General features: G+C 39.0%; 1 protein-coding gene across 5 annotated transcripts in view; it reads right to left on the bottom strand.

Moving 5' to 3' along the window:
• MOB2 (MOB kinase activator 2) overlaps positions 1–12,725 on the bottom strand; it is a 113,860-nt gene that overhangs the window by 47,631 nt on the left and 53,504 nt on the right. Inside the window, exon 1 of one of the 5 annotated variants that reach the window (XM_064657583.1) lies at positions 11,031–11,144. The exons of the other annotated variants lie outside the window; for them this stretch is intronic. Within the exon in view, the coding sequence (XP_064513653.1) occupies positions 11,031–11,068 (38 nt within the window). The 5' untranslated portion in view covers positions 11,069–11,144. Of the gene's footprint in view, positions 1–11,030; positions 11,145–12,725 lie in introns of those variants that run through there. 5 annotated transcript variants of the gene reach the window in all.

Here is a 12,725-nt window from a genome sequence, read left to right as displayed (position 1 = left end):
CAAGCCTGAGCATCATGTCTGAATCTTGAAGCATATGACGCTTGAGGTATGTATTTGGGACAAATAGGGAATTACATTCCTAAGTGAGAGATGAAGTATGCTCTTAAACACTTTGTTTATAAATATTTTTTTAATTCTCAGAGACTTGTCTGTTTTGAAATTGCATTGCCATATTCCAATATTTATTTACGGGGGAGAAGACAAATTACAACTATTTTTCAAGAACATGACAATGAAAATATTTAACCTGTATTGCAAAATAGTTTGTAACACAGAAACTGCCTCATCATTACCATAGTTACTTATGCTATAGAGCAGATTTACTATTTATGTTTATCATATTTACTATCAGATTTACTATTGATAAACTATTCTGTGCATACAGAAGTGGAAATTCACACTTTTTATTTCTTATTGAGAGTGCCATGGTAGCCAAGTTGGGAACTTATTAAGCTATCTAGATTTTCAATACATGTGAAAATATCAAAAGCTCAATTTATTTATTTAGTCCACTACATTTCTCCAAAACAGTAAGAGAAACTGTCCTTCCCACCATATGTTCTTCAGAATTCCTGTAGTTGGAGTATGCGCTGATGGACGGAGCAAAAGCAGCAAACTTACACACAATGTTAACTCCTTTTCAGAGTATAACAGAGAAAAGGGAACTGATAATTCTAAACTGTGTTCTGAAAACCCCAAAACCTTACTTTTAGTTCTGAACCGTTTTTAGGAGAGCTGTTAGTTATTCATAGGACTTCTCTAATACACTACTACTTTGCCCTGTAATTCCACTACTGATCACATACTATGTTATTGACTACAAAGTTCTCCAACCAAGAGCAAAAGTACAGGTTTTTTTCCTTAAAAGGAGAGCATAAAGAGGAGACATGAACTCTGACTTGGTCAAGTCGCCTCTATGAAAGTAAAATTTATTTTTGTAATCTGTAGCAGTGGAGTTGACTTTAAAGCAATGTGGTCCCAATTTGTACTATTTTAAATCAGGATGTTCAAATATGAATAATGTTCAAAATTTTAGACAGGAAGAGGCCAAAGGGGCTACTGTTCATATAATATGGAATGGAATTGGAATAGCTGTAAAAATCTAAACTAATAGACTGAGTATTGGAGCAACATGGCTGCCACACTTACACAGACATCCCTCCAAGTCAAAAGAAAAATCACTTGTTACTACCCTGTACACTTTTACTGGTGTTACGAATTTATTAGGATTGCACTCAGAAAGGGCTACAATTACTTTCTAAGTGGCTTAAGCCACATGTTCCCTCCCTGCCACTGTATCCTCTGTTTCTTGCAAAACTCACTCTTCAAAGTTTAGTAGTCAGGGACAAAAACTAATCCATAAAACAAAACAAAAACAAAAACGGGATTTGGGAAGAATCCTGCAAGGAAAGGGAGAAGATAACGGCCAGTTTCTCTCTCTGACACAGCTCTACAGGTAAATCCCAATGGGCCCAGCTGTGCAACACGAGGCCGTTTCACCAGGGCTGAGCCAAGGACCTCACTGGAGGCTGGAGCTCTCCACAGGCTCTCGCTCCGGCTGGCAGCTGGTGCGGGCACACACTCACTGCCTGTCTTTTGTTTTTCAGAACAAGGAGAAAACACATTTTTCCCCTCCCTTGTCTGGGAAACAGGAAACAGATTCTTATAAAGACTCTCCCACATACAGACTGGGCAGGAAAAAGGTGGAGTTTGGCAACATTAAGATTTGTTCTTCAAATGCAGACCAGTAATTATTCTAAGGTAAGCGACAGGATGGCTGGGCTTACTAATGTTTACTCACCCTGATGCTGCTGTTTTCAAACGTATTTATATTTCATGCAGACTTACTCATAAATGTAAAAATCAGTTATTTTTACCTGAGTTTTCAGGTGGTTAGACCCTTGCACAGACTTTATTTACCTTTACATAAATGTAACTAGTGCAAATAAATACGTCTTTTTCAATATCTGTACAAGTCAATCCATTCTTAAGCGCCTTATAAAGTGGCTAGACATTTTTATCCATGTTTTATAAATGAGACTATACTGTTTCAAGTGCAGAATATAGCTCCCCAGAGCACAGGAAAAGTTCTACACCTCCACTTCAGAAACCAAAAGCTAGTACCATTATTGTCTTTACCTCAGGGGGAAAAAAATTCATTAGGAGAGAAACGTATGTGGGCTTTCTAGGAAGGTCAGCCACTTGATAACTAACTTGTATGTGTGAAAGGACAGATACTGTTGATCGTACATATTCCAGGAGCACGTACTAAAAACTAGTAACAGGAAGAGAATTAGCATGAACAGCAGGAAGGTTCTTCACTGAAAAGAATCCTGAGATGCTGTTTTGACACTACTTGTTATGAGGTACCCCCAAAAGAAAAAATCCTAAAATAGCTTGATTGCATCACACATGAAGTTTGATATGTTATCCACCTTCACAGAAAGCACCTAACATCCACACTGCTTTGTATTAGAGCGCTAATCTGGATGGGAAGCAATCTCTCTTCAAAAGTCACATTCCAACCACTGTGAAATGAATTTTTTTAGTGAAAAAATGAAATGAACCTGCAAAAAATCTGATTGCTTTCAGTTCCTGCATAGCAACCTTAGCTTGTGCTTGTCGAGGTCATACTGAACAGTCTTTTAGAGCTTGGGAAAAAAAAGATTTTTTTAATAATCTTAAGTGCAGTGTCTTAAGCATATTTTAAAAAAAGCATTTAACGCCATAAAAATATTTAAATATGTAGTCAATGTAATTGCTCTTCAGAGTGTTCTGTGAGCAATCACTCATTACAAAAATGCTCTACACAAGCTCCATGAAATCAAATTATAATGAAAAAATGATTAAATTCCCCTCAGAAAACTGCCTTGTTACCGTACCTAGAATACACCCATAATTAAAACTGACTGGGAAAGCAAAGACTTGTCTACAAAAGTAATGCGTTGAACACCTTTGAGTAATGTAGCTGCATGACTGCCATGGAATAAAGCTCCCAAGCCAATAAACCAGGCATGCAGAGTCAGCGTGGTGCCACCAGCTACCTCACATTCAGCATGAGCATCTTCCCTGCCAACACATGATGCTTCCTCATCTTTAACATCCATGGGCATCAGTGCTGTTCTCTCCCACACAGAGTAAATCGAAGAACTCACATTTTCTGCTAGCTAAGCCAGTAGCACTAAATAATGTGATGGTTTATGCTGTATTGTTGGCAGCATAAATCCAGTTGGATTTGGGAATTAGAGATTTTTCAAAATCTTTAACAGATCTTGCTTTTTCCTTTCTTAGCTTTAGAGTGGACCATAGTCAAGAGTTCTCTCAAGACAGCTGTGAGGAAGGAAACTTCAATTTACATCATCATTATTGTAGGTATAGTTTGACAGTGGGCACGGGAAGAAAACATGCTCCCATTTTATTTCAGTGGAAAGCCTACTTTCACTGAAAAAATGCTATTTAAATGGCTACCTTTAATGCATTTATTCAGTATGCTTTCACAGTAAGAACCCATTAAAAAGCTCTAGTCCTCAGAACATCTTAGGGGGAAGAAGCAGAAATAAACTGTCCATTGCATATCAAGCTACTGAGTAACTAGTGTAAAAATTGACAGTTAATTTACTGCTCCCTAGTTATGATAAATGAGCTATAAATTGGCCTGTTAATAGTTCAGTTGTAAAACAAATAAATTATATGGCTACTTTTAGTGGGCACTTCTCACCCTCTGCATATACAACCTTCATTATACGCCCTGACCACACTACCCACTCCACAAAGCAATCTACTAGGAGGGAGAGAGAGGGAAGGAGGGAGTTGGCAGAAAAGGTGCCAAAAAAAACCCTCCAAAACAGTTAAACCTCTGAAATGTTTTGTTGTTCCCTTTTCTGGCCCCAGATCGTTCATGAAACAACATCTTTGTAATAGTCAAATCTTACTATGAGCACTTATCACCACCCAAGGTTCTGTGTAAGAGCAAGGATGACATTTTTCTCGAATTTGTGTCACAACATTGTTTTATATCAAGAGGTGAGACATTTCCAGTAAGTAAGGATATAGGCTATGGTGGGAAGAAAAAAAGATTAGAAAAAAAAAAAAGAGGGAGAGAAGAATACGCACACACAAGACCTGCAACAGCACAGCCTGGAGTTCTGAATTAAATCTCTGCTTCTGGTAGAGACTAATAAAATATCTCTGAAGATATAGTCTTATAGGTTGTTCTTTGATTTAGGTATTTCCAAAGGGTGGGAGACTAACTGATCAGGCCAGTTTTAAGAGTATGTATTAAAATGCGCATAATTCTGTGTCACAGCCTGAGTCTTACTTCTTAATTACTTTTTCACATTAAAAAAAAGAAAAAAAAGACTTTTCTGGCTAAAATATCATCTGACATAAACTACTGCAGTTGCAGAATTACATTACAAAATTATTCTATACTATGTGCTCCACTGATATGTGTAACTGGTTGACCAAGAGGTTATCCCCCCAAAAATTTGATATTTAATGTGAATACTTATTTTCTGTAAGTCATCTGCAGCATTCACCATGAAGAAGGCCCAGTTCCAAATCCATATTTGGGAATAGCTCTATTAATATAACAACGATGACTCACAGTGCAAGTTCTAATGAAATCTTCTATTTAGAAGCATTACATTTATAATATTTTCCCCATATAAGGTTTAAGCCTTTACACATACATTGTTAATGAATATAAAAATGTCTAAAGTACTTTTGAATGCTCACACATGCAAAAAAAGTTTCAAAGAAAACACACGTGAGATCATAAATCTTGTGTTGTAGGAAAAATGCTATGTGAACAGCTACGCTGAATATAAAGGGCAAGAGAATCATAGAATGGTTTGGCTTGGAAGGGACCTTAAAGATCACCTAGTTCCACCACCCTGCCATGGGCTGGGACACCTTTCACTAGACCAGGTTACTAAGAGCTCCATCCAACCTGACCGTGAATACTTCCAGGGATGGGTCATCCACAACTTCTCTGTGCAACCTGTTCCAGTGCCTTACAGTACAGAATTTCTTCCTAATATCTAACTTAAATTTCTTCCTAATATCTAACCTAAATTTCCCTCTTTCAGTTTGAACCTATTACTCCTTTTCCTATCACTACAGTTCCTGATGAAGAGTCCCTTTCCAGCTTCCCTGTAGGCTCCCTTCAGATACTGGAAGTTTGCTATGAAGTCTCCACACAACCTTCTCTTCTCCAGGCTAAACAGACCCAACTTCCTCAGCCTGAATACTTTAAATAGTTTAAAAAGAACCAATACCCGCAACTCACTATAAAAGAAACAACATTCCTGAAGGTGGAGATAGAGCCTTGTGTTCATTGTCACTCTCCTCCAAGTTCTGATGGGTCCATACATCTCTCCATAGTTCCTACAGGAGAGCCGACAGTAAAGTAAGTGGAGTCTTTTCAGGCAGAGCACAGGGAAGAGTACAGCAGCCAGAACCTGCAGTAAAGAACATCCACAGCAAAGAGGAGCAGCAGTGGTCAGAAACAGCCAGCAGCCCTTTCTGCGTGTGGGAAATGGTGCTGGACTGAAATCCTGTCCCAACCACTCGGCCATGTCACTGTGCAGTAATTGGATGGTAAATACGGGATGCAGGGGAGTGGAGTGAGAGACCTGGAGAAAGTATTTTATAAAGGAAACTTCTGCTGTGTATAGAATGAGAGCATTTGCCACATTTTGCTTGTCCTTGGGCACTGTTCTCCCTCTGTACACATCCAGCAGTTAGAGCAGCCTCAGATCTCAGTCATCATCTAAACACTACTGAAACATCATCCCCGCATACACTGCAGTAACCCTCCTCCTCCAAAAAAGAACAAAATAAGGCCATTAAAATGACATGTGAGAAGCCACCTCACTTTGTAACTGAAGTACATGAATGAAAATCACTGTCAGCTTCAGGAAGTGGAAGAGTGAACTTGTAACTAAGTTACAAATGAGCAGAGGGTTGGCTACAGCTGACAAGAAAGTACTAAGATACCTCCAGTGAGGCAGAGGTCAGCCAGCAGTGCTGGCATTTTGCATCTTAGCTTACATTTTCTGATACCATAAAGCATCTAAAGATGACTCTCCAAAACTGGATCCCCAATCCAACAAAAACTGAAGTGGATAATCTACATTTTTGGCCCTAATCTGATAAATCTGCGCTGTGCTTTCCAAGGATAACTCTCTGTATTGCTACCCTTAGATTTCCCCTTTTTTCATGACAGAAAGTATGGTAATTTGGGAGGACTGTAAAGCAGTTCAAACAGCTGCTTCTCCTCAGATAAGATATTTGGGTGCTCATACTACCTCTGTCTGCCAGATGAGCTGTTTCAAAAGGCTTTCATGAACCGTTTGTCACATCCTTCAAAGCTATTTTTCCTGCAGTTGCAATGAGACTTAATAAAAAAGCCTTCTGAAGCAGGCTTACTATGCTCTTTCCTATTTCTACTTTTTTGGGCAAAACAAACATAAGATACTACTTTTTCTCCTCGGCTTGCTTTGCGTCAGCACAAGACGGAAGCACACAAGAAAAATAAATTCTTTTTCAATTTCAGTGCTTGGCTCAAAATCAAAAGTCATTAGTTTAAAGCAGTGGCTTGGAGAAGAGGAAACATCTTGGGGCCAACAATATTTTATCAGAGTCAGTTGAGTATCCATTAATCATTAAGATATTCCTAAGTATTTTGTCCCTGTCCAACTTGAATTTGTTTCAAGGCATGAGTTAGTTCTGACTGATTATATATAATCACCTTCATGTACACACAGAACCAAGATTAATGCAGCAGAACTCAAAGAGCATTTGCAGAAGGGCCCAGGGCTGCACTGAGCAGAAGGGAAATGTCAAACTATTCCGACTCCAAGGTGAAACACCAATGTCACAAGTTAAACACAAACTTTTCAAGAAAATTGAGCAAGTGCTCCTCAGCAGCACAGGCACTGAGATGCTGAGCTGCAAACTCTGCATTTTCAAAGCTTTCACCCCTGCCAGATTTCTGAATGCACAATCTAGCTACATTCCTCTGGCACTTACAAATGTCCCAGGAAAACATGCCACACAGCAGTTGTTCAGCAGTGCAGTCAAGTAGGGCCATGATGAGAAGATAAAAATTCTTTAATTAACACTTAAACACTGTAGTTTGTGCTACGTATTTGTTCCATCACGATGGGGGTTTGGGATAGCCACTATGCAGGAGTTGCAGAGATTATTGCTTAAACAGCTGTCTTCAGACAGCTGTCAAGTTTTTAACCTGCACTGGTTTGGAAAACATTGCAGACCAAGTGTAGGTTGCATGGCCTTGTCAAAATTGCCATGACAAGCAGAAGAGAATCATGTGTTTCTCTGACTAGGGCCTTTGGAAAGCCCAATTTAGGTGCAATTTTACCTAGTACACTGTCAGTATATCCTACAATATTTGAAGGAAGGTCAGCAAGTTCACAGCTGTCCAGTGGGGGTCTTCACTTCTACAATTCATAACCTACTTACCACTGCAGCAAAGCTTTCCTGCAGAGGGCATGGCCATTGTGAAGGTACACCAGAAGGGCATGGTTCTGTCTGCATCACTACAAAGGTTTTAGGAATGTATAGGCCCATACATTATGATTCCAAAAGGCACAGGAAGCTTAGATCACATCACCGAAGCTCAAGCTGCATATTTGTTTCGGGTGCATTGAGGTCATATCTTGTGAAATGCATGCTTGGATTCACACCCTTCCTTAAACTTAAGTCATTAGGAGAAAAAGAGGAAATAGATGTGTAATAAACAATATTTGTTATTTGACACCCTACCAGCATGCAAAGACTTCTACTATCACTAATTCCAAATGGTAAATGGACAAAAGGAAAGAAAAAACAGCAACTGCAAGGAGAAAAAAATTATGCTGAAATGATTACAGTGCCAGTGCATTTCTCACTGCCACTGTGTCACAACACAGTACCATGCAAATAAAGGAATATCTCCCAAGCTAGGATGATCTTCAAAAGAAATCATTTATAACAAGAAACTTTGCAATGCAAAGAAATATAATCAGCACACCGCAGGTTAGCACACAACAGCAAAGCTGACTTAACGACACCGTCAAAGAGATGCTGGCAGGTAAGATTTCTGCTCCTTGTCTCAGGAAGATAAGGTGCTTCTTCTAACTCAGTGTCCTCTGACGAATCTCAGCACCATATCCCTCTGTCTCCACAAACATGTGTAGCCAATACCCACTTCAAAAAGCAAGAGTGAACATGCCCATGCCCAGTGTGACCTGCTCAAAGAATAGCCATAAATCACTGTTTCTAAGTGAAACTCTGGATTTTAGTTGTGTTTCCAGTTTATGTTTGTTCAGTTCTTATGTGAGTGTCAACTGAGGTGCGATGGAACAGCAGAAAGGCAAGGCAGGGGGAGCTTTTTGCTGGTATTAGTTTTGAAACTATTTTCAAGCATCTTAGCTCCTTTTGTAGTCTTCCTCCTCCTTCATGAGTTTAAAAGTGCAATTAGGGCCTGACCAAAACGTACACAGAGAAAAAACTAATTATTGTGATGACTTTTGCTACAGTGCTGTCTTTACAAGCATAACCAAAAGGAAGAATCAAGATTTTCCTGAAAATCGGATCTGAAGTTTTGGGGAGTACTGCAAGGTGTCAAAGACAGAACTATTGAAAATGAGCATCTTTTGTATAAAGATGTAAGGGGCTTCACATAAAGCCTGTACCCTAGAGTTCTGCTGTTTTCTTCATTGTTTTTGTGTGGGTTTGTTTGTTTGGGGTTTTTTTTTGTAATTTTGCATCAGAGAAGCTCAAAGCTTTCATGCACTACACTGTAAGGAGGAATCCCATGCTATGTCCCCTCCATATGCAGGTACCTGATGCAGTGTTTGCCCTACAACATTCCACCCCAATGAGCTCCCCTCTCCTCAAGTGACCTACACAACAGGCTGCTGCTCCACCTGACAAGTGGAACACCATGTCCCAAACAAAAACCCCTAAAGATCAAAACAAGCCTTTCTGCTGACATGGCAGAAGTTTAGGCTAAACAGGAAAACATACTTGAAGCTCTTTTTCCATTACCTTGCATTATTAAACCATCTAGGCAAGAGATAAACATAAAAGGAATTTCTTTAATTAGATAAATTCACTCCTCAGCATCTGTTGTTTAATAAAGCAAAGCACATCAGCATGTTAGAATCAGATAATATTTGAGTCTCCCACAAACTCACAGCTGAAGCTCCTTTTTCATGCAAGCATTTGGGTGCCACTGGTTTTACTCACTGTAATACAACACTTCCAGTTAAATGCTTGCTGTAAAATGTAATGCCAGGTATGCACAGGGCCACAACAAGTGAAATTCCTTAAAATGATTATGCAGCATCTTGCAAGTTAGAACAAGGCAGAACAGATGTACAGGGTGATCTTGTACAATGTATTTCCCTGAAGTTCTATACCATCCATCCATTTTTAATAAACCTCAAATCAATTAAAGATTGTGCTTCTTGTAACTAAAATCTAAATTCCTTTAACACAAGCAATATCCATTACCTTTTGCTTTTCAGCACCATTTCTTAATTAACTCTCTAATATAATCTCTCAAAGGGTCAAAAACCTCTGCAAAAAAAGCCAAGTTAATGATAATATATTCTTAGCCTCTATCTACTACAAACTCAATCCCATTGAGGGACAAATTCATATCAAAGCTTAAAATCAGATACTCTAAGATAGTAACTTCCCATTATGTTTGATCTTGTATCCAGTCAGCTAGTGGAATTTTCATTACAGTTATTAAAAAAAAAGCATTAAGGATATGCCAGGAAGATGTTAGCACCTGTCTACTCTGACATTAAGAAAACCTAATCCAAATAAAATTTTAGAATTTTTAAAAAAATCAGTTTTAAACATGTGTTGGCAAAGTAAAGGACCCTTCTAAGCAGCATTGTGCAGACCAGCACAGTCCAGCCGAAAAACACTGCCAAAGTATTCCCAACCTGATCCCCTTGCACTGCTCTCTGCCTCTCCTGTGCAGAGATTGCCAGTCAAACCCATGGTCCATGGCACATTTAAAGCACCTATGCACTGGGGGGTGAGTCTGCAGCTATAATCTGAAATACACCCGGGCTTTTCAGGAACAGAGCACTAAAGGCAACTGCCCCACGGGGCACTTAGCACAGAGCTTACTCATTACAGAAGGTTAAAAGCAGCACCAAAGTAAAGGGACACCCCAAGACTAACAACTGTCTTCAGTTGTCAAGTTACCAGCCAAGCTCAAATTAACAGTTAGCACTGAGCTGTGAAAGTACAAATCCTCTTCAGATCAGGTATGCTGTGCTAAGCAATAAAACTTACATCGTATGAAAACACACAAGAATCTGCTTTAGTAAAAATCAAATGCAATTATTAAAAAAAAAAAACTTCACCTGAAAATTTTCTATTTTCAATTATTACAAGAAGATTCCTTAAACAAGGAATATCTAGGTAGTTATCTTCTTTCCACTAATGGTATATTCTCTGTTGCAGAGAAGATTCAATAGCAGAGAGAAAGAAAATCAATATTTTTAAAACCACAAAGCTAGTAAAGTAACTTGGACTAGTTTTTACTACTTGAAACTACTTAAGCTAATTTTTCATACTGACTAAATTTACAGTGAATTGTATTCCATGTCGGGGAGCATCACATTAAATAAGTTTAGCTCTTGTTTGTACCAAAAGCTGGCAAATGTTTAAAATCATTACCACAGGCACCTCTTTAGGAATTACACAGTTCCTAATGTTTCAAGATTTTACTGAGCAGATCCACCTCATTTTAACATACAGACGACTCTAACCAGCCCCACCAAACGCACATACTATAAAAGCAAATCTAGCAAAATGCAGAAGAAAACAAGCTAAATAAGCTGCGTATTTCATACATTGTGATCCTCTGTTGTTTTTGAGACAAAAGACATGGCCATTATTTCATGTACCCCGTTACTAGAAAGGAAAATAAAGGCTTCCGTTTTCACGTGGTTTTAATGATGAAGATTCAAAAGAGGATGCAGGCTCTTTCTTACCCATTCAGCGTGTATGAACCATTCCTCTTGAGTCTCATGCTTGCTGATAAGAATCTTAGGAAAAAGTCCAGAATGAGGTGGTTTGTCCTCTGCCACCCCAGAATACAGGCACCTGTTTGGTGGTTGCGCTTTTTGTTCACCAGGGGATCTCTTTCCTGTTTCCCTGAGTCATCAGTGAGGAACAATGCGAAACCGCCACCAAAGTCACTTAGCAGGAAGCCCAGAGGAAACTGCCTGCAGCCAAACAAGAGTCTGGAGGTGTAATATCTCCCCAACGAACCTTTGACAAAATCTTGGAGCCCACTAAGGAAAAGCAGCAAAAACTCACAGAGGAGGTTTTTTATAAAATACCTGAACTTCTCTCTGCACGTGCAAGAATAAATCTTGTAGAAAGCTGTACTTTATCGGTGAGCTGCTCTTCTAAATAGCCTGAAAGTAGCTTCAGATCTATTCCCTCCTTCTCACCAGCCCTGCTGCGACTATCACTTAAGTATTTAGCACTACCCTCAGCACAAGGCAACTGAACAAGAAGCCCTAAATAACAAATACTCAGACTGTTTTGGGTTTTTTTTTCTCCCCCCAATATCAAGTTAAAAATTACACATGTGGAAAGGGACACACAATTAGTGGTTAAAAGGTTTATTTTCCCTGTAGTAGGTTAAAAACAGGCAAACAAGTCACGCTTGAATGCTGCAGAGAAAAATATCCTCTAGCAGTCCAGTCCTGGGCAGGCTGCCCTGCATAAATCACAGGATTGGACTGCCTCCGAGAAGACTGTTTTCCTCCCTTTTCTGTTCACCCTCCCGTTCCCTGATAGCTGTGAACCAAACAGCTGCACAGCTTAATGTCTGGACTAGAGGGGTGAATCTACCACACAAAGCAAAAATTACTCCAGATAACTGTTGATCATTTACTGTCTGTGAGCAAATCGACACTGACTTGAGTAATAAATCACACGAAAAGCGTTTTTATCAATGGATGTTGAAATGACTGTCACTTGTGGCCTAGGTGAAACTACTTTAGGATAATGGGAAAACTGCACACTAGACAAATACAAAGATTAAATATTCACTACCTAAAAAGACAGAAGCAATTGGGAGGGTCCCACGGAACTCTGGCCTGAGTACATTATTCTTATTTGAATGGTTAAAATATCTAAAGACTATATGTTTATCAAGCTGAATTTTCATTTTAACAGTTATAGAAAGAATTTAACAGTTATAGAAAAACAGCCTAAAAAATGGGAGAATTGTTTAATTTCTTTCCAGGTGCCCCAGATTACACATTTAGGTGTAATCAAGCATACCTATATAGGGACTGAATAGATCATAAATGTTGAAAGGAAAAAGTTACAATGAATTACAGGCTGAAGAAATCAACATCATACTGTTGATAAAAGGCAGCGAGACTGAGCTGTAGAAATATGCTGCATCTACAAGACAGAGAACAATTCTCAGCATCTATCAGGCCTCATCTGAAGCACCATGCCCAATCCGTGGCACCCTAGTTGAAGACAGATGTAGAATTAGCTGGAGCCCAGAGAGCACCAAGAATATTTTTCATCTCACAGATGCAAAAACTGAGGGAAGAAAACAAGATAACACTTCCAAGAATTTAGAACACTGCTGTAAAGAGAAAGGAAACAAAATATTCTTCCTTCTTTGTCCATCACGAAGGGACTTAAATTAAACAAGA

This window comes from Pseudopipra pipra, chromosome 6 (genome assembly GCF_036250125.1).
Source record: "Pseudopipra pipra isolate bDixPip1 chromosome 6, bDixPip1.hap1, whole genome shotgun sequence".
Classification (NCBI taxonomy): Eukaryota; Metazoa; Chordata; class Aves; order Passeriformes; family Pipridae; genus Pseudopipra; species Pseudopipra pipra.
The sequence above is the reverse complement of the archived record's forward strand: the minus strand, read 5'-3'. Positions and strand labels throughout refer to the sequence as shown.